The sequence below is a fragment of the Rana temporaria genome, chromosome 12 (assembly GCF_905171775.1).
Source record: "Rana temporaria chromosome 12, aRanTem1.1, whole genome shotgun sequence".
NCBI classification, from domain to species: Eukaryota; Metazoa; Chordata; class Amphibia; order Anura; family Ranidae; genus Rana; species Rana temporaria.
In genome coordinates, this window is record NC_053500.1 from 31,604,300 (window position 1) to 31,616,764 (window position 12,465).

The 12,465-nt window shown below is 45.0% G+C and overlaps 1 protein-coding gene across 1 annotated transcript in view; it reads left to right on the forward strand.

Moving 5' to 3' along the window:
• Positions 1–1,822: 1,822 nt before the first annotated feature.
• The window catches only part of ADAM11 (ADAM metallopeptidase domain 11), a 79,316-nt gene continuing 68,673 nt past the window's right edge, over positions 1,823–12,465 (forward strand). The window contains exons 1-2 of the mRNA XM_040331241.1: positions 1,823–2,067; positions 8,871–9,058. Of these exons, the coding sequence (XP_040187175.1) occupies positions 2,007–2,067; positions 8,871–9,058 (249 nt within the window). The 5' untranslated portion in view covers positions 1,823–2,006. The remainder of the gene's footprint in view (positions 2,068–8,870; positions 9,059–12,465) is intronic.

The window sequence follows — 12,465 nt, forward strand, 5'->3', positions numbered from 1 at the left end:
AACAATCGCCATCATTAATGTCATGGGAGAAATTGTACCGCATCATTGGTGTTGTTGGGAGAAATTGTGCCCCATCGTTGATGGTGTTGGGAGGAATTGTGTCCAATCGTTGGTGTCATTGAGAGGAATTCTGCCCCACCGTTGGTGTCATTGAAAGTTATTGTGTCCTGTCATTGGGAGTGATTTTACCCCATTGTGGTATCAATGGGAGGAATTGTGTCCCATTGTGGTGTCATTGGGAGGAATTCTTCCCCATCGTTGGTGTCATAGGGAGCAATGCTGCCCCATCATTGGTGTCATTGGTAGCAAATCTGCCCCATCATTGGTGTCATTGGGAGCAATTCTGCCCCATCGATGGTGTCAATAGGAGCAATTTTGTCATTGGTAGCAATTCTGCCCCATCATTGGTGTCATTGGGAGCAATTCTGCCCCATTGTGGTGTCATTGGGAGGAATTGTGTCCCATTGTGGTGTCATTGGGAGGAATTGTGTCCCATTGTGGTGTCATTGGGAGCAATTGTGCCCCATCGGTGCTGTCATTGGGAGCAATTGTGCCCCATCGGTGCTGTCATTGGGAGCAATTGTGCCCCATCGGTGCTGTCATTGGGAGCAATTGTGCCCCATCGGTGCTGTCATTGGGAGCAAATGTGCCCCGTCGGTGGTGTCATTGGGAGCAATTGTGCCCCGTCGGTGGTGTCATTGGGAGCAATTGTGCCCCGTCGGTGGTGTCATTGGGAGCAATTGTGCCCCGTCGGTGGTGTCATTGGGAGCAATTGTGCCCCGTCGGTGGTGTCATTGGGAGCAATTGTGCCCCGTCGGTGGTGTCATTGGGAGCAATTGTGCCCCGTCGGTGGTGTCATTGGGAGCAATTGTGCCCCGTCGGTGGTGTCATTGGGAGCAATTGTGCCCCGTCGGTGGTGTCATTGGGAGCAATTGTGCCCCGTCGGTGGTGTCATTGGGAGCAATTGTGCCCCGTCGGTGGTGTCATTGGGAGCAATTGTGCCCCGTCGGTGGTGTCATTGGGAGCAATTGTGCCCCGTCGGTGGTGTCATTGGGAGCAATTGTGCCCCGTCGGTGGTGTCATTGGGAGCAATTGTGCCCCGTCGGTGGTGTCATTGAATAAAATAGTGCTCCATGGGCCAGATAAAAAAAGCAAGCAATGAGCTGCATCCTCCGGCCCCCAGGCCACAGTTTTGGAGACCACTGCTTTAGGTCCTGTGAGTTTTAGGTGAGGTGCATTAAAATAATTCTTACTTTAATGCACTTGTTATGAAAACGCATGTCAAAATGGTAATGCCCCCAAAACACATTGGACAAATGTAAACCAGTCCTTAGACGAGCAGATTCTAAACGTGGGATAAGCCTTCCTATGCAAGAAACCAAAGCTCATCGCTAGGAATGCAGAATGACGTGCATCAGGTTGTCCTGTAATTTGAAGTTCTTTGCAGACTTCTTAGTGAGGCACTAAGCCAATTATAAAAAGGTGGTGGGGGGTAGGGATTCAGAGAACTTTTATTTGCAAGGGAAAAAAACGTGTTTCCGTCCTGGCATGTATAGAAAATCTTTACTTGCATCAGCTGTAATTTTCACTGCCATCAAATGCAATGTATTTTGTGTAGAAATGTGTTAATAAAATATAATATATAATAATAAATACTGGAGTTTTTCCTCTAATAGAAATGCAGGAGGGAGATTGATAGGTACACAGCAGAGTGCAATGTATGAGAAGGGGGGGAGGGGTGGAGAGGAATACTGAAGATGAAGATGGAGGGGAGGAGGGAGGAGGAGAATGGTCCTCCTCACGTGTCTCTATGTTAATACTGGATCTCCCCTCACGCACACACTGCAGATCCAGCATCCCTGTGCACACACATCTCTGCACTACACCCCGATGGTGACAGGCACACAAAGGACCCGGGCTGATGTCCACTGTAGCCCTGCTGTGTGTCAGGCTGCCTGCTGTCCCTCTCCTGTCCCCTTTCCCCGGGGCTGAATGGTTATGTATGAATGATGCGTCTAGAGCTGCTCTGGGTTGTAGCTGCTGTGATCTTTGCCATGTCTGAGCTGGGTAAGTATGATGCTGCGAGAGATGGGTGGGCAACCTGCCATCCTCTCCATCATTGCGTGAGTCTTGAATGTGTCATATCTGCCCCAATTACCCCAATCTTTCCACCCCCGGTATGCCCATCTGATGTGTTTTCTAATGCAACTCTGCTTGTCACACATCTTCATTTCCCAGCATTTCCATCCTTCACTCATGATCACTAGGGAGATTCTCTGCTTCCCTTCTATTCTCTACTGCTCCCCGTGCATCAACTACTCCTTCTCTGCATCCATCCTCCAGCTTCTCGTGATACCTGCTTTTCTGGAGCTATTCAATTTCCCCCGACTCCTCTCTCCTGAACTTCCAGACCTGATGCTTCTCTGTTGCCTAATTCCCAGGCCCACCTTTTTCCTGTGCCCCAAATCCCCAGCCACACCATTTTATAGCCATAGAGTCTCTGCTTTCTCTGTACCCCTAATTTCTAGGCCCATGGTTTCTTTGTAACCATAATTCCCAGGCTCACCATTTTTTCCTGTACCCCTAATTCCATGGCACACCATCTCTGTACCCATAGCTTCCACTGTCTTTTTTTGTACCTATAATTTCCTATAATGTACCTCCAACATCTAGACCCATGGTTTTCTCGATTCCCTAATTTCTAGGCCAACCACCTCTTCGCTACCCTAATTCTTATGCCGCATACACACGGTCGTTTTTTGTGATGGAATAAAAAATCGTCCTTTTTTTTTCTCATGAAAAAAAAGACGTTTTTCAAACTTCATTTTAAAAAACGACGTTGCCTACACACCATCGTTTTTTTCAAAATGCTCTCGCAAAGCGCGGTTACGTTCAGCACGTACGGCGGCACTCTGTTCCATTCAAGCTCGCTTCATAACTTGCTTCTGAGCATGCACGGGTTTAAAAACGTTGTTTTAAACGTCGTTTTAGCTACACACTGTGATTTTATTTTTTATGACACAAAAAAACGACGTTTTGAAAAACGACATAAAAAATTGAAGCATGCTCGAATTAAATGACGTTTTTAAAAATGTTGTTTTTTTTTATCACAAAAGACGACCGTGTGTACGCGGCATAAGACCCATCGCCTGCTACCATATCTTTGTAACCCCCCCCCCCCCCATTCCTTTTCCCAGATTCTGCTACCTAATTTCCATACCTCTAATTCCAAGACCTATTATCTTTTGTACCTCCAGCCCAATCATCTTCTCGCAACCCAATTCCTAGATACATCTCACAAGCTCTAATTCCCAAACCATCCATTCTCCTGTACCAAATGATCGTCTGTCTTCCTGTACCGACGCCTTACAACCTAAAAAGTTCTTCTCTTCCTGTCGTCCTCATTCATGGACCACTTTCTAAGTGCTCATGTTCTTTACATTTATAAATCCCATGTCTTGGTCCTCTCCCTAACTGCTCTATGTACCCTTCTGTTAATTCCTTGTTGCTCCCCTTATTCCCATACCTCAGTTTTCCCTCACTTTATTTCTAATTTGTTCCCGATCACTCCTATCCCCAGTCTGTTTTCTGGCTACACCCTCTCTGTACCCCAAATTCTTCACCCTTTAACCAGTTTTCTATCTTGTATCTGCATCCAAATTTCCCTTTTTAGTAATAAAATACAGTTTGTGTGATTGCTGATTTTAGCTCAGTCCTGAATGTATCCCTGACCTATGCCCCCCCCCCCCCCCCCCGTGCACCCATCCCTGCCTGTATATCCCAGATTTTTCACCCTTGTAACAAATTATTTTCTGTTTACACCGGAATCCTTTCCCCAAGTATCTCCTGGGTTCCTCCTGCTTCATTCCCTGTACCACAAATCCCGGGATTACACCCAGTTTGTTCGTCCATCATATGCTGCCACCCCCTTCTGTCGGGCGTACAGACTTGATGTCTGTGCATGGATGACTCTTGTGTATACCTAATGTTTTTGCTATATGATCTGTTCTGAAGGGTTAAAAATCAGAGACTTCCCCTTCCCATTTGGTATTTTGGTGGGGGGCAACTCTCTAGGCATCAGAGACTTCCCCTTCCCATTTGGTATTTTGGTGGGGGGCAACTCTAGGCATCAGAGACTTCCCCTTCCCATTTGGTATTTTGGTAGGGGGCAACTCTAGGCATCAGAGACTTCCCCTTCCCATTTGGTATTTTGGTGGGGGGCAACTCTAGGCACACAGGAGGTATAGAAACCGCAGCAGATTCTGCATAATTAAACCCTTGGCAGGCACTCAGGGTTGCCCTAGAAGCAGGTGTTCAGCTGCAATCGTTCCTTCTTCCCCGCGCATTCTGTAACATCAACAGATATACTGCAATGCATCAGGTAGATCTGTGCAATGCTGGGAGGAGGGAAGAGAGAGAGGTAGCTGATTAGAGGAGCAGGGTGGCGGATTGTTAGAAGGGAGAGGTCATCCTACTGGCTCTCCTGGGACAGTAGGTGATTGGTGGAAGTACAGGCTGGAATTGTCAATGGATTTGGTAGCTGAACAGGTGCTCTTGCCACTGATCCCTGGTCTGAAATACATGTATTTACATCCGTCCACATCATCCTTCTGTTACTCCCTACTCTTCCATTGCTCCAATTTGCTTCTTGCTGAATTATTCTTGATTATTTTTGTCTTTTTTTTGCAATGCAAATGTTTGTGTTACCGTTCTTTTTACAATTTTTGTTATATTGCAAATGTTTAAGCCTGTCAATAGAGAAATATGGGTGCTGCCTTTGCTTCTTTCCCTCTGACAATACTGTGTATCTGGTTGCTATGTGGGTCCTCCTGCCTTTGGTTTGTTAGTCACTGGCAGCGCAAGTAATGCTGATCAGGAGGCCTCCCCTTCCCTCTGGCTCTAGGCTTAGACTTGTTGCAGGTTAGTCATTCAGTATTAAAGCCAGAGCCAAGATGCTAGTATTTTAAGGAGGTTGACAATGACCATATTTTACGTGTATCTAAATAAATAGATAGGCAGTACGTCTTCGCAAAACATGCACATTTCCCAGTGCTTTTTCTCTTTTAAAGACTCGGCAAGAAAAGCATACCTCCCAATTCTGAAATGGGAATGAGGAACACTGATTGGCAAATGTAGGCATAGGACACCCACCACCACACCCCCTTAGGGAGATTTAAACCAAAAAAAAATAGTTGAACCCACAAGTGCGTGCGTGTTTTTTTTTTTTTTTTTTACCACTACTATTTTTTTTTTTTATATTCCTTTTTATATTGGCTTTTGAAATGGACAAATGCCGCAATTTAGAAATTGAATGCAAGGTTTCGTATGGGAAACACTTTTTGAAAGGTAGTGAATTTTATGTACAACCTATATAGATTAGACCAAAATGAGAACATTGTTCCAAATCGGGGACAGTCCCTCCAAATCCGGGACATTTAGGAGCTATGGAAAAGCACCTGCTGACCTTCCAGAAATTCACTCCGCTCCTAAGACCTGTTGTGATCTGACAACACGTATTTTTGTGGACTGGGTGTTGTCAGCTTTGCCCAGTGGTTTTGCTAACCACTTCCACTCTTAGATCTCTACAACATAAAGGAAAATTATTTTGTAGTACAAGATAAAAACAAAAGCTGGCTATACATGCATTGAAACTTGGGTGGTTTAGCAGGAACCGGATTCATTTGGATACATGTAGGGACCGTTCCCATTTGAGAGGAGTGGACCTAGCGATGATTCCTCCCAAATGGGACTGTCGGTTTATTTGTGCTCGATTAGCGCTTGTAGCCAATCGGCTGCAGCACTGATCAGGCCACGGCCTTGTCGAAACACAGTAGCGCAGCAGGGGAATTCCACCATATACTTTGAATATGTGTTTGGGGGGAATCGGATCTGGCCACTTGCAGAGACTGCCCACCGCCTTGATACTGCGGCAGAGTGGCCTGCTGCACCGGATCACATACACGTATATGATCCAGCATTTCTGCCCTGTCTGTGCTGTAGTTCAGTACAGCACAAGCCAATCAGCAGGTCACAGCCAATAATTTATGGCCAGGACCTGCTGATCGGCTTAGCAAATCGCACTACAGAGCCTTGTGTTAACGAACAACACAGAGCATAGATGTAACTGCAAAGGGAGAAAAATCAGCCACATCTATTAGTAAAAGCAGCACATAATACACACATTACACTTGTTAGGCACACAGTTAACCCCTTGATTGCCCCTAGATGTTAACCCCTTCCCAGCCAGTGACATTAGTACAATGACAGTGTATAGTATTTGCACTGATCACTGTATTAGTGTCGCTGGTAATGTTGGTGTCAGTTAATCGGTTCACACCCAGCGTCAGTGTCAAGATTGCTCGCTGCACTATCGCAGTCCCACTATATGATCACCGCCATTGTTTAGTATAAAATAATAAATACAAAATTACAGTATATATACCATTGTTTGAAGGTGCTATAACTTTCACACATATCAATTAATATACACTGATTGGGATTTATTTTTTATTTATTTTTTTACCAAAGACATGTAACAGAATACATATTTTTTTTTAAAAATACAAATACAATGATTTTTTTTCAAGATTGCGAAATGACCTCTTTGCGATAACACAGGGCACAGGACAGCTCTGAATTTCTGAAAAGATAAACCGGTATTTGTTTGCACTTATCAAACAAATATAACCAAATGCTTTCAATGCAGGGATGGACTGGCCATTGGGACCACAGTGAGTTTCCCGGTTGGCCGATGGCTCAGTGGGCCGGCTTCAGTGACAGCGGACTGCTGCCCCCCTCCACTCCTGTCTCTCCTTCCCCGCATCGCTCACCTGGGGGAAACAAAGAAGCAGGGGGGACGACCACCGAGGAGCATGGGGGGAGGGGACAGACAGCTGACTCAACAGCTATGGCCTGGGAGTTTCTCACTTCTGCCTAATCTTATCCCATAAGGGGGGGACCGACCTGATTCTTTGCCCCGGGTGAAATAATGTCTAGCTTCCCCACTGGTACTGCCTATAAGAGTGATGAGAACTGTATGATGCAGACTATTGAAATACATTTAATAAGAAGCAAATTATAAAGTCTTGATGAGGTGGTATATGGTCCCGGTGCGGGTGGCAGCCTTTGTTTCAAGGGCGTCCCTGCGGTGCTTCAGAGGATGCAGCATGGATGGCACCCTGTACCTTACCTGGTGGACGTGCTCAAAAGTGAGACGGTTCTGGATACGCATTTATAATTTTATATACTCTTTGACCCAAGTGAACCTTATCAAATCACCTCTGCATGCACTGTTATATCTATGGCCAAATCTTGGCGATCCCTTTTCCTTACTGAAAGCTAAACTATTCTGGATAATGGTGAATGAGCGCCTATCAGCTATCCATAACAGGATGACTCGGTACTGGAGGACCTTCCTCCCTTCTACCCTTCTTTCATTCTTTTACTATCCCTATTCCTCCCTCCTACCTTTTTCTGATTGCATCTGCATTGTATAGATTCTTGTACTGTGTGTGGCCCGCGAGCCCAAGCGGAAGTTCAGTCAATGGGTTATGAGTTCGGTATAGTTTTGACTCAATTTGGTGACTGACGCAGTTTGTAGAATCGAGGGTATGGAGTTTAAGCGGTAGTGTTACTGACCTTCAATGTCTTGTCTGCATACAAGAATCTATTTTTTTTTTTTTTGCTATAACAAATGCTGATTTTGTATTTTCTTTCTGAAAAATCTTAAATAAAAACATTGGAAATGAAATACATTTCATCACCACCCCTGATTTAAATATTCAACAAGTTTTAATAACCCGTGATTTTTATACAAATATACATTTTGAAATCAAATTGTTTTATTTTTTGGTAATAACATGGTGTGGGCAGATTTCTGCCAGTCACATGCTGTGTCACACCCCCCCAGCCTGTGTCTTAGAATAAGAGGGAGGTGAAGCCTCCAGTAATTTCCTGTTTAGCTGGTTAGGGGGCATTGGGGAGGAGGGAGGAAGGGAGTGGGCTGTCATTTACCACTGTGTATACACCCACATGTGTGACTCTATATAGTCACATGGGCTGTTAACATGTAATAGGGAGGAAATACTCAGGGTAGAAACACACTGAAAACTGAGCATGTGCAGAGCTGCCAACACAGCTGCAAAATCGCTAGCTGAATTGTATACTTGGACAGATGGAGATGGAGAACAGCAGGATAAACCATTTTTTTTTTTTTTGCAGAATACAGAAAATGAACCCTTTAGTGACTGAGTGAGTTTAAAGCGGTCCTCCACCCTAAAGTGGAGTCCCGCTGATCGGAACCCTCCCCCCCTCCGGTGTCACTTTTGACACCTTTCAGGGGGGAGGGGGGTGCAGACACCTGTCTAAAGACAGGTATTTGCACCCACTTCCGGCCACACGATACGGGCGAAAGACGGGCATTCCGTCACATCCCGTCTGTCGCCCGTTGTGTGCTGGGAACACTCGGCTCCCAGCACACAGCGTGTGAGCCAATCGGCGGGCGCAGCGCGACTCGCGCATGCGCCGTAGGGAACCGGGCAGTGAAGCCGCAGCGCTTCACTTCCTGGTTCCCTCAGCGTGGATGGCGGGGGAGCAGCAGAGTGACGAGCGATCGGCTCGTGCTCTGCTGCGATCGGCGCGGGACTCCAGGACAGGTAAGTGTCCTAATATTAAAAGTCAGCAGCTGCAGTATTTGTAGCTGCTGACTTTTAATATTTTGTTCCCATGGCACATCCGCTTTAAGTTGAACTCCAGCCAATAAATTTTTTTTTTTTGTTTAGACTTCAATTTTACGTAACCTTGGTTTGTATTTCATATTGGATAAGAAATGTATATTCTTACAGTATCTCTGTTTTTTCTTTCTGTATTAGGGTTTCCTCTGGAGAACTCGTCATTCCCCACTGACACTGCTCAGCCTGAAAACGTCACCCAATGGCACCAGACCCTGGAACTTCCCCAAGTCACTTACCCCAGCAGGTTGGTTGGGCAGACCTCAGGATCTGAGACCCCCAGATATCAACTGGACACCTGGGTCAGAAATGAGACAAGTCCAATCTTGGTAAGTGTTTACCAACCTAGTACAATGCTGAATGCTATCACTTAATATACTACTTGCGTTATTGTTATCTACTTCACATTAAAGGTATGGTGTATGTGGACTTTTTAGGTATGTCTGAATTTGGCTGTGGCATATCGATAACCTCTGATGTTTTCCTGTGACTAATCCCTAAAGGTCTGGTGACAATTTGACAGTCTCTTACGACTTGTTGGCAATTGTTTGGCAGTTTCTGTGATACGTTGGTAATCTCTGGCAGGGCCATCTTAATAGCATCAAAGTAATGCTCTGGGGCCCCTACAATGATGTCAGTGCAGGTAAACAGACATCAAGTAGGTAGGAGGCAGACTGCCTCCCCTGTGTATCTATCACTCTCAGTGCCATCATGGGGCCCCCAATTTTGGGGCAGCGTGGGCTCAATGACCAGCTGCTTTGGGGAAAGTGCAGGGGCCCCTTGGCAGTGCCCAGGTGTGCCCTCTCATTAAGACAGCCCTGATCTCTGGTGGTCTTTTGTGATTTGTTGGAAATCATTTGGCAGTTTCTGTGATGCACTGGTAATCTCTGGTGGTCTCTTGTGTTATGTTGGTAATCTCTGATGGTCTTTTCTTACACAGAGGCAGTGTCTCACAGTTGAATGTATACCTGGGTTAAATGGTGTTGTTTATGCACCTGGTGTTCAGCTTTTCTTCATATAGTTCAACAGATTCCACATAGAGCAGATTGACCATTCTCCGTTGTCTCTTACGTTTCATAAGTCATGTCGTAAAAGTACACTCTTTAGGACCACTTAGGTCAGAAGTCGTTTTACCATCCAGTATGTTTTCTTTTTGGTTGGGGGAGAAAACCACGCCACTTGCAGGAAACCTGCATAAACATAGGGAGGTCATATAAACTTCATATATATGGTGTCATTGCAGGGAAATTGACCACATGACTTGAGGCAAGACTTTCTGATGCTTTGGCACCATGTCACCTAAGTCATCAGAGACACAAAGGCAATTCGAAAAAGAAAAAAATTGTAACAAGTAATACTTTTGTTGCTCATAGCAATATGTGAAAAATTGGCTTTCAATTTTTGACTTTTAGTCCAAACACATAGCATCTGGAATTGCTATGGACAACAACCTCCTGTACTCTAGCCACTTTTCTATCTTTACTGATTAGCAGTGAGATGGATCGCTCTCAGAATTCTTATACATGCTGAAATTAGCCAAATGTTATGTATGAAAAATATCGATTTTCGAAATGATCTTATGTTAATCTGATCATTATTACACAGCTTTTGAGAGCCGATCACAACTGCTCATGCAAAATTATCCGAAGGGACAAACATCGAAATTTTTCTCATATGATACCAGAACAAACAATTTTTGTCTTAATCGGTACAGAAAAAAAAATCGGAAGGCCATGCGTGCTCGGAAACTAAAGAATACATTACAATACGGTACAATACAACACATTGCATCACTTCTGAAGTTCTATTCTGTCGTACAATTTTTTTTTTTTTTTTTAACTTTTAGTAACCTCTTAGTTTTCAATGAGACTAGAATCCCCAAAAAAGGACGTTCATTCGTCCGATATTTTCATTGCGTGTATAAGACTTTAGACACAAAAAAGATTTTTCATACCAGATTTTGTATGATCCTTTTATTATCTTGAGATGGGAAAATAAACAACACGTTCTGTAACTAATGCCAATTACAGCTCTACAGACCATTTTTTCTGGTGATGTTTTGCCTATGAAAGATTGCTTGAAAACTGCCTGCTTCTTCAAAACAAATGTCTATGGGTAGTCAATTTACCACAAAGGCCTACCTGATTACATATAAATATCAATGAACCCTCTAAGCACTGAGCGACACAGCAGGTGTGCAGACGTGTGATCTTGGCGCAGAGATCCCCAAGAGATATATACAGAGGCGAGAAAACGTATGTGAACCCCTTGGACTTAGTTGTTCTAAGGCTGGTATATGCAATTAGCGGACCTCCAGATGTTGCAAAACTACAATTCCCATCATGCCTCTGCCTTTGGGTGTCATGCTTGTGGCTGTCAGTCTTGCTAGGCCTCATGGGACTTGTAGTTCTGCAACAGCTGGAGGTCCGCTAATTGCATATCCCTGTTCTAAGGCCTGAATCTTTTGTACCTTGATGCATTTTCTGCATTAAAGTGATTTGTTAAAGGCTCTTTGTTATTTAAAAAAAAAATGTATACTTTCCTCCTCTGTGCAGTGGTTTTGCACAGAGGAGCATGGATCCTCCTCTTCTCGGGTCCCTCTTTGCTGCTCCTAGCCCCTCCCTTCTTTTTGAGTACCTTTCAGCCAGCAGCTTGCTACAGTGGGGACCCAAGCCGAGTCAGAGCTCCGTGTATCCATTCAGACATGGAGCCCCAACCTGGCCCCACCCCCTCTCTCCCTTAGTTGGCTGACTGACTTTAATTGACAGCCGCTGGAGCCAATGGGGCCGCTTCTCTATCTCAGCCAATTAGGAGGAGTGTCCTGGGTGGCTGAGGGGATCGTGGATATCGCTGGAGAGAGGTGGAGTTCAGGTAGGTAATAAGTGGGGTGCTGAAGTGGCTGCTACATAGCTGGGGTGGCTGCTACACACAAGTTTTTTATTTTTTATTTTAAGATAAAAAACCTTCTGCCTTTACAACTCCTTTAAGGTAAAAAAAAACATTCCGTATGCAACCCCCCCCCCCCCCCCCCCATACTTACCTGTGCCCGATCTCCATCCAGCGATGTGCAAGAGAGCAGAGGCTCTCTCAGGCTCCCTCCCTCCTCATTGGCTCACACATAGCAGTGGGAGCGATTGACGAGGAATTTTTGGTCCAAACAAGCTAGGTAAAGTGAAATGAAACTTGGAGATCAGTTAGAGCAGTATTAAAACGCAAAAGAAAACCTTTATTATATTGCAATTTACCAATTCCTAGATTTGATGGCTAGATTATTTTTTATTTTTTGGGCTTTCTTTCCCTTATTTTCACCTGGTTATCCTGCCAGTAAGTCTGTTGTTTTTCAACCGAACAAGCTTGTAGGGGGTGGTTGACAGTCACATCCACTGTTTCCTTCCTTGTTGGGCACCAAACAAGGGTCACATGAGAGACCAACCCTGAGTGGGTTCTTCTGGGCTACGCTAGGCACTTTGTTACAGAGTCACTTTACATACACACACTACCTTTTACTGTGTGGATAGACCCGTTGAGCCCTGTCCATAACCACCTGTCCAGCGTTTTCCACTACAATCCCCAGTAGCAGAGTGGGCCCCACTGTGCACTATGTGTAGGCTCCACACATGCATTAGCTCTCAAACTTCCATGCCCCTGTACAGGATGGGAAACGTCTACGGTGCAATCCGCTCCCATTGCTATTTGAGGCAGACCGATGCTGTGAGGTGTACCAATATCTCCCTTG